We start from the raw sequence: 14,202 nt of genomic DNA on the forward strand, positions 1-14,202 counted from the left end.
GCGCAAGCAGAGTTTGGTTCCAGAGTACGAGTTTGATAAAAGGGCTTGTCAAGTGAACGCGTTCATGAACAACTGACGNGTACATTTGGGCCATACGCCATCCAGCCTCCGGATATGTTCAAGGTATCAATGACCTGGTCACGCCTTTCTTTCTGGTCTTTCTGCAAGATATTTGCCCGGGGCGAGACGTGGCCACCATCCAAGTTGAGCTTGAACTCAGTGACGAGCAAAAGGATGCCATCGAGGCCGACTCGTTCTGGTGCCTGACCAAAGTTCTGGGGGGCATTCAGGACAATTACACCTTTGCTCAGCCCGGTATTCAACTCAAAGTGAAGCAGCTTGAGGAGCTCGTGTTCCGTCTCGACCAGGAGCTCCACGACCATCTCCAATCACACGAAGTGACCTACCTCCAGTTTGCTTTCCGTTGGATGAATAACATTCTGATGCGAGAATTGCCCATCAAGGCCACCATTCGCCTTTGGGATACCTATTTGTCGGAGTTGGAAGGATTCTCACACTTTCATTTGTATGTGTGTGCCGCTTTTCTAACGCATTGGAAATGCGAGTTAATGAAGAGGCGAGATTTCCACACACTTTTGATGTTCCTCCAAAACCTTCCCACGGCCAAATGGGGTGATCGGGAGATCGATTTGCTTGTGGCCGAGGCTTTCCGTCTCAGCTATTTATTCGCGAACGCACCCAGACATTTCACCACCACGGGTGGAACTTCGACGACTGCGGTCCCCTCCTCTGCGGTAGCTTCTACCGATTAAAGTGATAAAAATAATAATAATTTTTCTCCTACAATCTGAACGTACACATGAACCCGAATTGTCATTGCTTTTATACCTACCACATAAGGTGATCTTTTTTTTCGATGAAAATGAATGGTTTTATAAATTTGCTGTTATGACAAGCTGTGTTTTGTTGACTCTTCCAAAAAAACTGACAGTACACCACCCCACGTGTACTCTTGGATATTCGTGGTCATCTCTCTCGGGGAGATGGCTTAGACCATCATATCTTTGGATACATTTCCTTTCAGAACATGGCGGGTGGCGGCATTGGCGAAGAAGACGAGGAACAACTTCTACCCACTTGCTGTCCCATTCGAGTTCCCTTGCGATTCTCCATGATGCACAATTGCAAGCCGTCGTGTGCGAGCAAGATTTGCCCTCAATGGTCGGCCATCTCGTTCGAACACGAGTTGAAACGTTCTAAATGTTTGTATGTCCTGGCGGTGGTGTTCACAGCAATAACCATGGGCTCTGTGACAATCCCAAGCTTCCAAAGACACCTCCACCGGATCTTCCGCGACCTAGATGCCACTTGTAAGGACTTGAAGATGGGCAATAACTGTATGCGGCTCACGGGCTACATGGCAGTGTTCAAGATAGCATTTGCAGTGACAGTTTTCTTTCTGGCTTTGGCGCTGATCACTCTCCGACTGCCCGAGGTCAAAAGAGGCCGAGCCCACGTTCACAATCGTATGTGGCCTTTCAAAGGTTTGATGGTGGTCTTGTTGATCATTGCTGCTTTTGTTGTCCCGATCTCTCACCTGAACACACTTCACACATCTTGGATTTACACATGCCACATTGGGAACTGGATCTTTATCGTCGTTCAAACCATCTACTTGGTTCAAGTCTCGAATCAGATCTGCATGGGCATTCAGAAACGAGCCACTTATCAACGTCTCTGGCGACTGTTGGAATTGGGGAGCTCCATTTCGGTGGTATCGATTTGGGTCATCATGTCGATTACGTTGTTTCTGATTCATGGGCAAAGACAATATTGCCTGACCAAGCAACTCATTCTTATTTCCAACACTGGTCTTTGTTGTACCATAATCTTGGCTTCCATTACTCCTTGTGCCCGGGGCTCAGGTCGAGCCAATCTCTACTACGATCAACAGGCCTACCAGAGTTCCATGTACGCCAATCGATTGATTCAATCCGGTTTGGTGGTGGTGTACACCACGTTTTGGATTTGGTCGGCCATGCAATCGTCACCCGAACAACCCGGAGCGGTGGAAACAAGCTTCCTCATGGACGAAGACGATATCGCTTGCCGATCTCACCGTTCCAGTCGATTTGTGGAGGATAGTCTCACCGGAACCGCCGTCGTGATGGCAGCCTTCACATTAATCTACATCACTTCCAAGTGGGAAATGACACACGAGCTCAAGGAGCAGAAATCCGTGGCTCCCTCCACTTTTGGAGGCAATGCTCTGCCTGCAACTCAACCCGGTCCAACTTCACCCAAAGCGAGAGACACTCCCACAACGTACCAAATCTCGTTGTTCCACCTCTTCCTCATTCTAGTCATCATGCATTTGACCACACAACTGACCAAATGGTTCCACCCCGACGGCTACTCGAGGCCGGATTTTGAAAAAAGTTGGACCATCGTGGTCATCAAGGTGGCCAGTGGATGGAGTGCAGCATTCCTCTATCTGTTGTACCTCCTTCTTCCAACTCGATGCATTCCCACCCAATTTCAAGACAGCGGAACCACCGTCACGTTAGAACAACAACAACAACCACAACAACCACAACGGGAACAACCGGTACCGGAGAACATTGAACTGAATTTCAATCCAAGACTATCAAATTTCCAAAGCTTTCCCATTGCAGACTTGCGACAGAATCTCGGCCACATTTAAAAATGTTGCCTTTTTTAGATGCTTCGCTTACCCATGTTATAAACAATTGTTACTGATCTACCTAGTACAAAAACATTTAGTGAAGCTCGGGAAGTTGCATGTAGAACAATGATAACTTGATCAACCCAAAGCAAACCCTAAACGATGCTCTAGAACCTGGAATATAACACCTGCTCGCTTTCAATATCATTTCTATTCGTCTTCTTCAAGGCTAGTTACAGTATCGTTGGTCTTGTTGTTGCTCTTGTTCTCCAAGTTGGCGCCAAACTCTTGAAAGTATCGATTTCCGTTTGGGTCCACTCAAAGCTTGGAACGTCACGAAGGATTGAGGAGTAGTAGATGATGTTCCCTCTTCTTCGCATCAGTTCAGCAGAATCAAACTTGATGACTTGAGGAAAACTTTAGTTGATTGGTAACCCATCCGGGATCGTCGATCAAAATGGCGTCGGAAATTGGCGCGGGCAAGTCCATCATGGTGGTAGCCATCGTTTTGGGTTGTTTCGCCATATTGTGGCCCAAGGTGTTTTATCCCATGCTCTTCGACACGTACAAAGGATTTGCTGGAGCACCCGTAGATTCTCATCTTAAACAGGGTAAGCAACGGTGTCCGTGCCATTTGATTGAAATCTTGGTTATTACCTTCACGTCATTGGGGTCGATCTATTATTGTTTGCTTAGTTGAGCGGGATCCGCGAATGGGCCCACAACACAGACATCCGCGGTTTTCAGGGGATGACGGTAAAGAGCTGCGAAGAACATTGGAGAAGGATCTGAAGGTAAAAGGTCAAGCACATTTAGTTCATCGGCTCAGCGGTTAATGTGTAAGAACAATTTATATATCCTTTCCAGCCGGGCCCTGTCCCTGGCATGCGTCCAACCATGGGTGGACCCGGCATTCAACCACAAGGACATAAAGGTCAAGGAGGAGCCATGGGTATCCTAATGCCCTTGTATACTGTGGGAATCGTCATATTCTTCCTGTACACCGTCATGAAAGTCAGTGTCAATCCGGAGCTGGATTTTTGGTATGTGTTAATGATGTTTCCTGATCTGCTTGGTAGATCATCTTCAAGAAAAATGATGACGACTATCCCCCGCCTTCCTTAACGCCCGAGAAACGCGTCAGACGCCCAGACTACATAACTTCCACCGGATCAAGAAAAAGCGAAGGTATCCAAGAGATTTCTTCCAATGGCAGCGACGTGCGCTCACCGCTCGTCAACAAGACGCTATCAAAGTCGTCAGATCCTCCAGTGAAACCACGGCCTAATGGTGAGTGACGAATTGGAACAATTAAAAGTAAAAGAAAGGCCTCTTCTTCAATTTCCACCTTGAATCCAGTGAGTCCTCTCATGTCTTCGTGTGCCTCCTGCAAGACCTGCCAAGAAGAGCTATTGGCGGCAGTGGCGGATGCGGCTTCAGCCTGCTCGAATTTGGATGCTCGATCAGTCCCGGATAATGCCAAGGAACCGCCCAACATTGAGGGGAAGCACCAAGAAAGCACACTCAAGGAAATAAAAACAAGCTCAACTGATGAAACGCCAAGGCCAAAAGATCTGACCGAATCCAATGACACTTCACTAACAGATGATGACAAGTTGCAATCCGATTCCAAACAGGAGATACCAAAAGGTGAGCGAGAGCCATTGGATACCAAATTGAACATGTATTTGTTATATTTTTGCTCTTTCCAGAAGAGACGTCGGATGCTCGTAAGAACGTTTTTTTATTCAATTACACCAACACTTGAGCAGAGTTTTGAATCCATCTTTATTTCTCTCTAGGCGAGGAGGAGCTAAAGGCATTGAGAGCTAAATTGCAACAAACCGAGGAACTCATGAAAATGCTCGCTTCTAAGGTTGAATCTCTACAAACTACAGAACCAGTGCGTAAATGGTCTCATGCCTTAAAGTTCGGTAACCCTTCATAAAACTTTGTTTCGTTCATTTGCAGGAGAAGAAAATTCGCCTCGAAACGGATGATGATAACAATAAACAAAAGGAATCGCGGCCACTCATCGCCCAAGATACCTCTGCTCAATCCTGAGAAGAAAGTGTGAACCCGATAAATTGAATAATAATCAAACTTGGGTCTCTTTGTTGAGGTTGTTGCATGATTGAATCCCAGTCACTTCCAATATTCCAAAACGTAACCTTCATAATACCACCAGTAATAATAATGAGCCTCATTGCACTATTCCTAACCCCCAATGTTGACGATCCAATATGTCTCTAATAAATCCCAAAGAAATTTGAGTGGTTGGTATCCAATTTGATTTTATTTGATAATTGTTTTTTGTTTCTGTTTGTATGTGTGATTAGGTGCAGGTTATTAAACTCAAGAATGCGGGCGATGATAATGATGCGAACAAAAAACGCGAAATCATTGACATTTAGCACATGTACGTAGGTGTGGATGTAAGCCATGGTGTGAGTATGTAGTACGGTATGTATTGAATGGGTGCGAATTCGCTCACTCAAGGTCACGAAAAGTGTTCGGAGCCTGTCCAATTAATAATCAGCCATAGCTTAGGTTCAAACGGGATTGTACAACATAACATATGTAAGTGGGGATCGACACAGATTTATACGACACAATCACGCTGAGTTCAGATTAAGTGGATTAGGGGAGCAAAATCAGTAGAAAAGGACAAGCAAAAATTGGAGGGAGGGGAGGGATTAGGACGAACAAAGACTTCTAAGACTTTGAAGAAGGATTCAGTTCATTTACTACTGCTACTGTCGTTATTATCTTCATCGTTCATTTTATCATTATGCAGCGACTACCTTTGACTTCATCAGTAAGGGTCAACATATTATTAAGGCAACAATTTACATCATGAATGAATACGCCAGGGGTTGTGATGCGTTAGGTGTACAAGAAATGAGATGTAGAAAAGGCAATTGGGAAAACGTTTCTCGTTCTTGAAGCAACAGTAGAAGTAAATTCATTACCGGGGAGCTCTTTTGAAGTGAACTCAAAAGCTATATATGCAAAGGGGCAGGGGTTACAGGTCAAGGGATCTTGGTTTCATTGTGCTCAAATACTCCCGCGCTTGTTCCGTCAGATCCATTGCCGGACGAGTTTTTCCACAAGCAATCATGTTCCATTTCAAACCCAACTGAAACGAAATGGACCGAAATGGGTCACTTCTTCATGGAGTTATGCAAAACCGACTCCACTCAAGCATCTCACTTTGTCAATCCCAAAAGTGTAACAAGCATGCAAGGAGGAGAGAAAAAGGAAAGAAACACGGCCAAAACACACTTCTAACCAACACCGTCTATGTATGTAAAGGGGAAGAAAAAGCACGCGTCTCGGAAATTGAGACTGGAGATTTCGCACACGTGTAAGAACCGCCGACTAGACTAGCGGTGCTAATGAACGATCATGCAGATACGAAGTTACATGCCGGTTGTCGAGGAAGAGTTAGCAACAGAAGGTGAAATCCTACGGAATCATGCGTCATTTCTACATGGCAAGATGTGCCCATTCGGCTAAGATCATCGTTCTCACCTTGGAGTTGGGCTCCGGGGACGTGCAAGAGAGATTGGACGAATCCAAGACGGAGAGCGACATATTGTGAACACTGGAACCACTACTTCGTTGGTGGTGATGATGCTGCTGCTCTGTGCTATGATCACCACCACTTCCCGCATTAACACTGTTGTGGCCGTGCATTAGACCGCAATTAGCACTATATTGACTTCTTGATTCATGGAGTTCTTTCTCAGCACTGTTCAGACTGCGAGCATCGTCTGCACCACTCAACGTGTTTTTCAGAATAGATGGCGGAGTGAATGACATTGAACTGTCACCGGCCAACGACTTACTGGGAGTTTCCGGATGGGTCAAACTGGTCTCTTCCGCACGACACAGGTCTTGAGGAGCCCAGTTTGCTGCCAAAGACTTTCGAGCCTTCTTATTGGGTGGACTCGTGTTCTCTTTATCCGGCTCACCCGGACCTTGACTGAGTTTCAGCCGATGTTCACCAAATCCACTATCGTTCATGCCAGACATCTAGAAATGAAAGCCACCATCAGGAAATGATCAAACACGGTTCCAAATGACAGCTCTTACATAAGGATTCGACGATCGGTAACTCATTTCCTGCGATATATCGCTATGCTGTTCTCTCTTCATCAGTTCCGTGATATCCTCAACGAGCTTGGTCGGTGTCTGAGGCTATAAATATAAATAGTCGAAAAGAATGACGCCGCTCAAAATCAGCATTCGAACTCAAATCAATATGATAAATACCGTTCGACTTAAAGGCTCTCTTCTTTGAAAGACATCGGCCAAAGCTTTCTTGAACGGCGTCGGAGTCCGGGGTGCTTCGGAGAGTCGTTGGCCTCTCACCGGGCTCTCTTTGAGCCCTTTGGGCGTGTGTAGCTGGGAATTATTGGGCGTACTCAACCCGGATGACGGATTGGATCGCCTCTGAATGACTGGAGTGGATTGTGCCGTCGGAATGCCATGGACCAAAGAAGTGTTGCCTTGATCAAAGGACACGTCTTCGGCATAAACCTAGAACGACATTCAAAATCAGTGTTGGGATTTGCCGGTACACTGGAAGGACAAGGGGAGAAAAAATACATCACATTTCGATTAAACTTACCATACTTCCACGCCCACTGTCGGAGAACTCTGATTTGCGTCGCTTGATCAGATTGCCCTGTGACAAAGTAATGCTGGTGCAGCCATGATTTCGTCTTAGGATATGAGGCGTGGTGTCCGTTGCCAAGGGTGAAGTTCCATAGAACTCGTGTTCTGCCTCAGTGAACTCTGTGCCATGAAGCGGTCCAACTCCCAATGAATTATCTATCAAGCCTTGATTGGCCTTGTTCTCCTGCAGATTCGGGCCACTATCAAGCGCTGTGAGATACCTAGAGTAGTTATAAGCGAAAGTTTCTTTAGAATCGGGGAACCTGAAAAATCTAAATTGAGATCATCCACAAATGAATCAATCTAACGAACGCAATATATCGACATCGGTAAGGAGCATGGCAAAAGAACTTACTTCAGAGGCGAGAAAAGGTCGTATTCACGGGGTCGATGATGCGCCTCATCCTCCATCACCCAACCACTATCGCCTAGAGAATTGGTGGTGCCGGTGCTAGCCGCATTCACTTGCACGTAGTTGGGCGAGGGTTGCGAGGGCGTATCGGAACATTGGCTCTGGACGGTGGACGACCAAGTATGGCCATTGTGACTATTGTTGTACAAAGGCTGCGACGAGTTATTGTGCTGGTGATGGTGGCCATTGGTATGATGCTCTTCGCCGCCGTTCCCGTCGTTGCCGCTTACACTGGCCGACAAATGAACGGGTCGCATCACAGAGGTATGTATGGGGCCGCAAGGAATGAACGACACCGAGGCAGTCACGGAATGCGTGCCCCCGTTGCCGTAGCTCACGTGGCTGGTCATAAGACCCGATGCATTCCCACCCTCTACTAAAGTCTGGGAGAGCATGGGTCCGGGCGTGACCTTGACCGTGGTACTGGTGGTCACTTTCTTGGCTTTGCGGTTCTTGGCCGCATCACTGCACGATTCTTCTTCATATTTACGTTTCATGGTCGAGTTCCAATGGTTCTTGATGGCGTTGTCCGTCCGTCCCGGGATCAGCTTGGCAATCTTGGCCCATTGATTACCCCACTGCTTGTGGGCGTTATAAATGATGCGATCCTCCTCTTCAGTCCAGGCCGTCTTCTTGATCTCGGGGTTTAGATGGTTGTGCCATCGCTCCCGACACTGTTTCCCGATGCGGCCTTTCAAGTGCTTAGCAATCAAGGTCCAACGCTTAGGACCGTATTTCCGGACGAGTTCGACTACGCGCTCATCCTCTTCCTTGGTCCACGGCCCTGAAACATGAATCCATATTATCCATGTTCGTGTTAAACTGACCGACCCGGCAGGTCCCTAGCCACTTACCTTTAACCAGATCCGGGTTTACCACCTTGTGCCAACGGTGTTGACATTGGACATCGGCCCGATCCGTGAAATGGGACGCAATAAAGTCCCATCGTTCCCCGTGCAACTCGACCAAGCGCTTAAGCTTCTCATCCTGCAAAACATTCATTTGTTATTTATTGCTGCTCTTGGCACTTCTTTGACTCCTTTGACTGGCTTGATTTCCGCGATCGGACGGCGGATTCGCGTCCCTTCTCACCTCATCTTTGGTCCATCGGCCTCGATTGATGGCCTTCTTAGCCACCAGGCTAGCGGCCGACCCGTTGGCGTTCACCGACCCGTCCATGGTTTTCTTGGTCACCCTTTCGAATCAGGGCGTGGCGGGATAGTCGATCGACCGACCCAATCCCACAATGCAGTCAGTCAATCCCACCGCTCGGACCGTGGGCCACACCCAAATGGAGTGCCAGGGAGGCTCTTAACACGTTCCGGGCACCAAGCCCGAGGGTAATGTGCGGCTCCAACTGCTCATCATCCTGGGCGAGCTAGCCGACAGGCGGGACCGCAGATTTGAGCCGATCTCAAGCAATAATCGGCGAGGTCCAGGTCCCAATAAAACCAAACGAATGGATCGCCATGCGGGTGGGTCCGCCCGGGAATCAATGGGACGCACAGCGGGCACGGGCTGGGATCACACCCAGACGCAATATGGACGGAACTAACACGGCAAGACGGCGCGACGGATGAAGATGCTGAAGATGTTGATGAGGATGATTTTGAGAATGAAGACGAGGATGAAGGTTTTGGCGCGCGCTGACGTCACAGAACAAAAACCACAGACTCGATCCCCGCTCTCGAGCTTCCGAGCGAGTCTCGCCCTCGCAATTCAGCCACAGCGTGACCAAAACACCACCCCATAGCTCCATTGGGCTTGAGAAAGGACAAAGCTGTAAGGCAGAAGGGGGATTTATGCAGAGGTATATTCAGATATGAAAGGGGCTCCAATCATCATGAGGTGTATGAAGAGATCCTAGTCATGTTCAGTTTGATATCAAACTCTAGCCCCAACTGTTTTTTGTTCAGGTTTGGCCATTATTATGTAATGTGCATGCCCATAGTTTAACAACATGACTTGATAAAGCATTGCCATAAATATATTTAAATCAGATTGACCATAATTTAGGCCCGAAAGAACAACCTTATTCAGTACTTCAGTTATTAAGTCACCCTGATAAGGCGGGGTAAGTGTCGTCGAAGTATCATGGTTGTCATGCCATTCGCTTGTGGATTTATGGATGATAAGGGGGACAAAAAAATTAGTATGGTAGTGGCCGCTCATACAATTAGCACACTTTTGTGTTGTATCAGATCCTTTTGTGCCATGAACCATCGCACATGTCGAATATACGCTTTTTGATATCATATGTTGAGTAACACTGACTCCCACTGCAATATCTTGATTTCGTGTGAAGAAGGGAGGGAGTACTGCAAGGTTCGGAAGTTGACCCAGGTGACGGGCCAGCTCTGCCAGAAATGAGAGAGAACCGCCCGGTAAGATAGGCATCCTTAGACGATCATCCTCATGATGAGGATTAATATGTTCGGTCAGTGTAGGGTGCTCATGGGAAACCAAATTTTGAGGGCGCTGGTGACCCAGCTATTAAGACCTAGTCGAGCTGGCCCACCAGTGAATCTACCCGGGGGAACGGAGGCAAAGACCGGAGGGAGACCACCAGGTCGAGCGGAAAAAGCTCATCCTCTCTGGGATGCCATCACTAGGGCGCTGCAGCGATTGGTATCACGGTGAATCGAGAGGAACAATGGCCCCTCTACGTCTCGAAAGACGGATCGGGAATACATTCGTTGTGCTACAAGAGACCAGACAAGAGAGGGAGAGGAGAGAGCGTGAACCGGCCAAAGAAAGACAATTGGTTTCCAGGTCTTGTCTTGGTGACTACTACTCGATAGCGGGCTCGATCATATGGCGGGATTTTTTAGCAAAGAAGAATGTGCAGGATGTCTGTTACTGTTGGCTCTTGGGATTTTCAGGTTACTAGGCTGAATTCTGGGACAGCGCATCCAACTCTACATGATCGATGATGAGTTTCCATACGAGTTTTGATCGTCGCTCGATGAACAGGGATTGATGTTGTCGAGACTTGACCGCATTTAAACACACATCTTCTTTACAATGTTCAAATGGTAACCGAGGTTCGGATCGATGTGTGGATTATAGTGCCAAAACTATGTCATAATTAATCTCTAAATACGACGTTGTTTGGTGGCGTTTTTTTTGTTTGTTTTCATGGGCTTTTCTAACCACTTAAAGGAATGTAATCCCCAGTACCATCAAATTGAAAGGTTATATTTCGTCTATTTGGTACCTTTTAACCCGATTTTAACCTTTTAATGATATTTGGTCTGCCAACGAATATTCGTTGGCATACCGAGCTACTCCTTGAATGTAAGGTTGATCTGGAATGCTACCCAAGGACTTGTTCATGTCTGACTAGAAAGATGGCGACGTTTTTCTTATGAATATTAAAGGGAAGCAAATTGAACAATGAAGGAGGCCGAGAAAGAAGTAAGGTGCATTTCATTGTTTTTTCTAGCCTGGACTCTCGAGGGCTTTTTGCGCTCTCAAGAGACACGTTAGACCTCGACGGTCCCTACAATTGACCCTAAAACATGGGTTGAGACAAAGGTCATGCATGGTTTTGTAAACGTACAGTATCAGAAGCCTTTCATACCTTCTCTGAACACTGTAGAGTCCTAACCTCTTTAGTCTCTCCCAATACGAGAGCTCTTTCATTCCTGTGATATTCCTAGTGAAACATCTTTGGAGTCGTTCGACCATTTGCAAACGTGCTGAACTCAGTGGAGCCCAAATGGGTGAAGCATATTCAAGATGAGGCTGGACAATCGACTTGTACAGACTTAACATCTTGATACTATCTCTGGAAATCTTTCATGGATGAGACCTGCTCAATATCTTTACCTCCATTATCTATTAGTAGAGTGTTCAAAGGCCTTGACCCAATGGTCATTGAGCGGAATTTCATTCCGTTCAAGGCCATACTACTCTCAGCAACCCAAGAATAGATTCGATCGAGGTCCTTTGTCTGGCTACTGGAATCTTGGCCATTCCCATCAGAAACTGACTTCGTATCGTCAACATACGAAGAGAGACTGGTAGTTACATTAAGCTTTTGAAGAGGGGCAATGAATATTATAAAATGGAGAGGCCCTAAAATTGAGCCCTGAGGAACACCGGACTTGACATCATATATGTCACGTCACTAATGGTGCGTCTACACGAGAAACATTCTGTCGCAAAGTTTGCCTAACAATTTCGGAAATGTTTGGTATTTGACAAACAGTTCATCTCTGAGCCGTCTACACGTGAAACTACCCGATCAAAACGGTTTGACAAATATTTTGATGTAGATTTCCAATCAGATTACCTTGCAAGTGATCGTATCATTTCCCAATGGGTCATTCATTCAATATTATGTTATGCACGCTAAATAAGATGATTAGTATAATGAACATAGGGAAAACTGAGGAATGAAATTTGGAAAAAAACACCGATGGGCAATATCATGATGAGAATGTTTTGCTTTCAAAAAGGTCCTTTATTTTGCCAATTTCAATCTGTGCGGTCATGTTGGCTGAAACCTATCACTACTTCAAGGCATGTTTCGCCCCGTTCTATGAACTATACCATAAGCCACCTGATGATTCACTTTTAATAAAAGTTTTGCTTTTCGGAAGGTATTCAAAATTCATTTTGACTATAAATCATAAACCAATTGTTTGGAAACGAAAACCCGACCAATTTTCCAACTCATTATAATCGTGAATAAATGGACAACAGTTCTCCAAGAGTATCATGAACTATTTAATAGCCGAGCGCGGGTCGAAATATGACAACGATATATAGTCCAAAGGTCATGTCAGAAACGTAAACACAAATATAGTAAGAGCATTAAACATGATGAAGACAATTTAGATATTTATATGCAGTTAACATTACAGATGGCATTGATTAAAATGTGTTCATTTTTATATAACTATTAAGGACCCGCCCACAAGAACAGACGGCATTTCACAGGGAGGGCGATGGTCATAGGCAGCTTTAAGGTAATGAGTCAGTAGGTCAGTAGGCTGGCTGGTCTGGAGGCTGGGGTCTCAAGGGTGTATGTACGTAGAGGACCGATCATGGGCGTGTGTGTCGGCCGAGGGCTGACTAAGAACCTCCAGGTATGGGCCGATGATTCCGTTATCTCTGATGATCTGATCCAACTTGAATCGGACCAGTCTTCTTTGGAAGAGGTCAAGGAATCCATCCATCCATTCCATCCATCCATCTAGCTTTGGGTTGGCTCGCTCAAGCCTTGCTCAAAAACGGATGTAAAAGAAGGGGCCGGGACCATGGCCGGGTCCATGACCGGGCTGAGCCCGAGTACAGGCCCAGGGTGGGTGGGTTGACTGGGGTCGACACTGCCATTGTCTGGACAGGAGGAGATGAATCCGGATTCGGGAGATAGGCGTTGTTGGTTGATTGATCGATAGATCGGTCGTTCATCATTCAATCCTCGATAGGAGATGGAAGTGTGACTATTGAATGAAGAGGGGATGGGATGACATCTGATGACTTTGAACATTGATTGGCCCCTTCATACTCTAAGTTGGGGATATCCTGTGTCAAAATGAACCACAATCAATACATTCTTCTTTGTAATAAACCATCATGGATCGAAAGAGTCAAGTTTCATAATTACTGAAAATGGACACCTTGGTTGGAAGGGCTGGGGAGGATGCAGTCGTCCATGAAATATTTGCTCTTTGGCAAACAAACTTTAAACATGTTCAAATCGAGAAATGTTTGTGAAATTCTTTTGAAATGTCAAACAATGTTTGTCAAATAGCTAATTATTTGCCGAATTATTTGTCGTGTAGACGCACCATTAGTTATAATAGTCCTTTTCATTCTCCTCTCCCTCCTCTTGTTTGGGACAAACAAACGGAGAAATACAGGAGTACGCTCAAGATGCCTGACTTTAAAAAGGTATTTTTCGTTGACCAGCTTATTGCTGATCCATTCTAACACCATAAATACACCCCCAACTCTTTTGAGAGACCTGTCAAATCCTAATGACTTGTTAAACTCAAGAATATCCCAATATGATGACTAGAGTCAGACCAAAAATGTATTTTACATACAAAATATTTTTCTTATATTTTGGGGGTTTTGGGGTCCAAAAAAATTTTGGTCCATTTTCATCTTTTTCAACTTTTTTCTTTTCTTCCTGTGATGATACGTAACAAAGAAAAAGATGACTTCTGAGAACAAGGACTTTTTTCAGTTGCGGATCTAATAGGACACAAATCAAATCATTAGCAAAAGTGCCTTAAGCAATAGCATTAGAAGAAGTAAATCAATTGTATACTGCACCATAACATTGGAATCACTAAAAAAGTGTCCTAATGTCAAGCATTGTAGTCAATAAGATTTAATTTCTTGTCAATAAAATAAAGAAGCTCAATATATCATCCAGTATAAGCATTTGCTTTCCTAGAATTTGGCAACAGAAAAAGGCAATAAACTTGACTGACAATGACCT

The 14,202-nt window shown here is 45.6% G+C and overlaps 4 protein-coding genes and 1 long non-coding RNA gene across 5 annotated transcripts in view; 4 read left to right on the top strand and 1 right to left on the bottom strand.

Moving 5' to 3' along the window:
• Positions 1-916, top strand: part of LOC131890912 (TBC1 domain family member 22A-like) — a 1,919-nt gene extending 1,003 nt beyond the window's left edge. Inside the window, exon 2 of the mRNA XM_059240365.1 lies at positions 124-916. Coding sequence (XP_059096348.1) covers positions 124-773 — 650 coding nt within the window. The 3' untranslated portion in view covers positions 774-916. The remainder of the gene's footprint in view (positions 1-123) is intronic.
• Positions 917-1,048: 132 nt separating this feature from the next.
• Positions 1,049-2,665, top strand: LOC131892642 (serine incorporator 5-like). Its single transcript, XM_059242466.1, has one exon. The coding sequence runs from the start codon at positions 1,049-1,051 to the stop codon at positions 2,663-2,665; it is 1,617 nt and encodes a 538-aa protein (XP_059098449.1).
• Positions 2,666-2,912: 247 nt separating this feature from the next.
• Positions 2,913-5,070, top strand: LOC131890920 (resistance to inhibitors of cholinesterase protein 3-like). Its single transcript, XM_059240378.1, has 8 exons — positions 2,913-3,258; positions 3,344-3,441; positions 3,515-3,661; positions 3,727-3,937; positions 4,007-4,297; positions 4,360-4,377; positions 4,450-4,550; positions 4,619-5,070. Exons 1-8 carry the CDS (start codon positions 3,105-3,107, stop codon positions 4,709-4,711), a joined length of 1,113 nt encoding a protein of 370 aa, XP_059096361.1. The 5' UTR covers positions 2,913-3,104; the 3' UTR covers positions 4,712-5,070.
• Positions 5,071-5,566: 496 nt separating this feature from the next.
• Positions 5,567-8,913, bottom strand: LOC131890903 (transcriptional activator Myb-like; the record flags this gene model as incomplete). Its single annotated transcript, XM_059240354.1, is given in 8 exon segments — positions 5,567-5,786; positions 6,182-6,685; positions 6,746-6,850; positions 6,926-7,192; positions 7,284-7,551; positions 7,686-8,526; positions 8,597-8,729; positions 8,835-8,913. Coding segments are annotated over 8 exon segments (2,311 nt in total), but the record flags the coding sequence as incomplete, so codon positions are not given.
• Positions 8,725-10,861, top strand: LOC131890930 (uncharacterized). The gene is made up of 2 exons (XR_009374354.1): positions 8,725-10,126; positions 10,190-10,861. It is a non-coding gene; the product is annotated as an uncharacterized LOC131890930 (long non-coding RNA).
• The last annotated feature ends 3,341 nt before the right edge of the window (positions 10,862-14,202 follow it).

Source organism: Tigriopus californicus, chromosome 2 (assembly GCF_007210705.1).
Source record: "Tigriopus californicus strain San Diego chromosome 2, Tcal_SD_v2.1, whole genome shotgun sequence".
NCBI lineage: Eukaryota > Metazoa > Arthropoda > Copepoda > Harpacticoida > Harpacticidae > Tigriopus > Tigriopus californicus.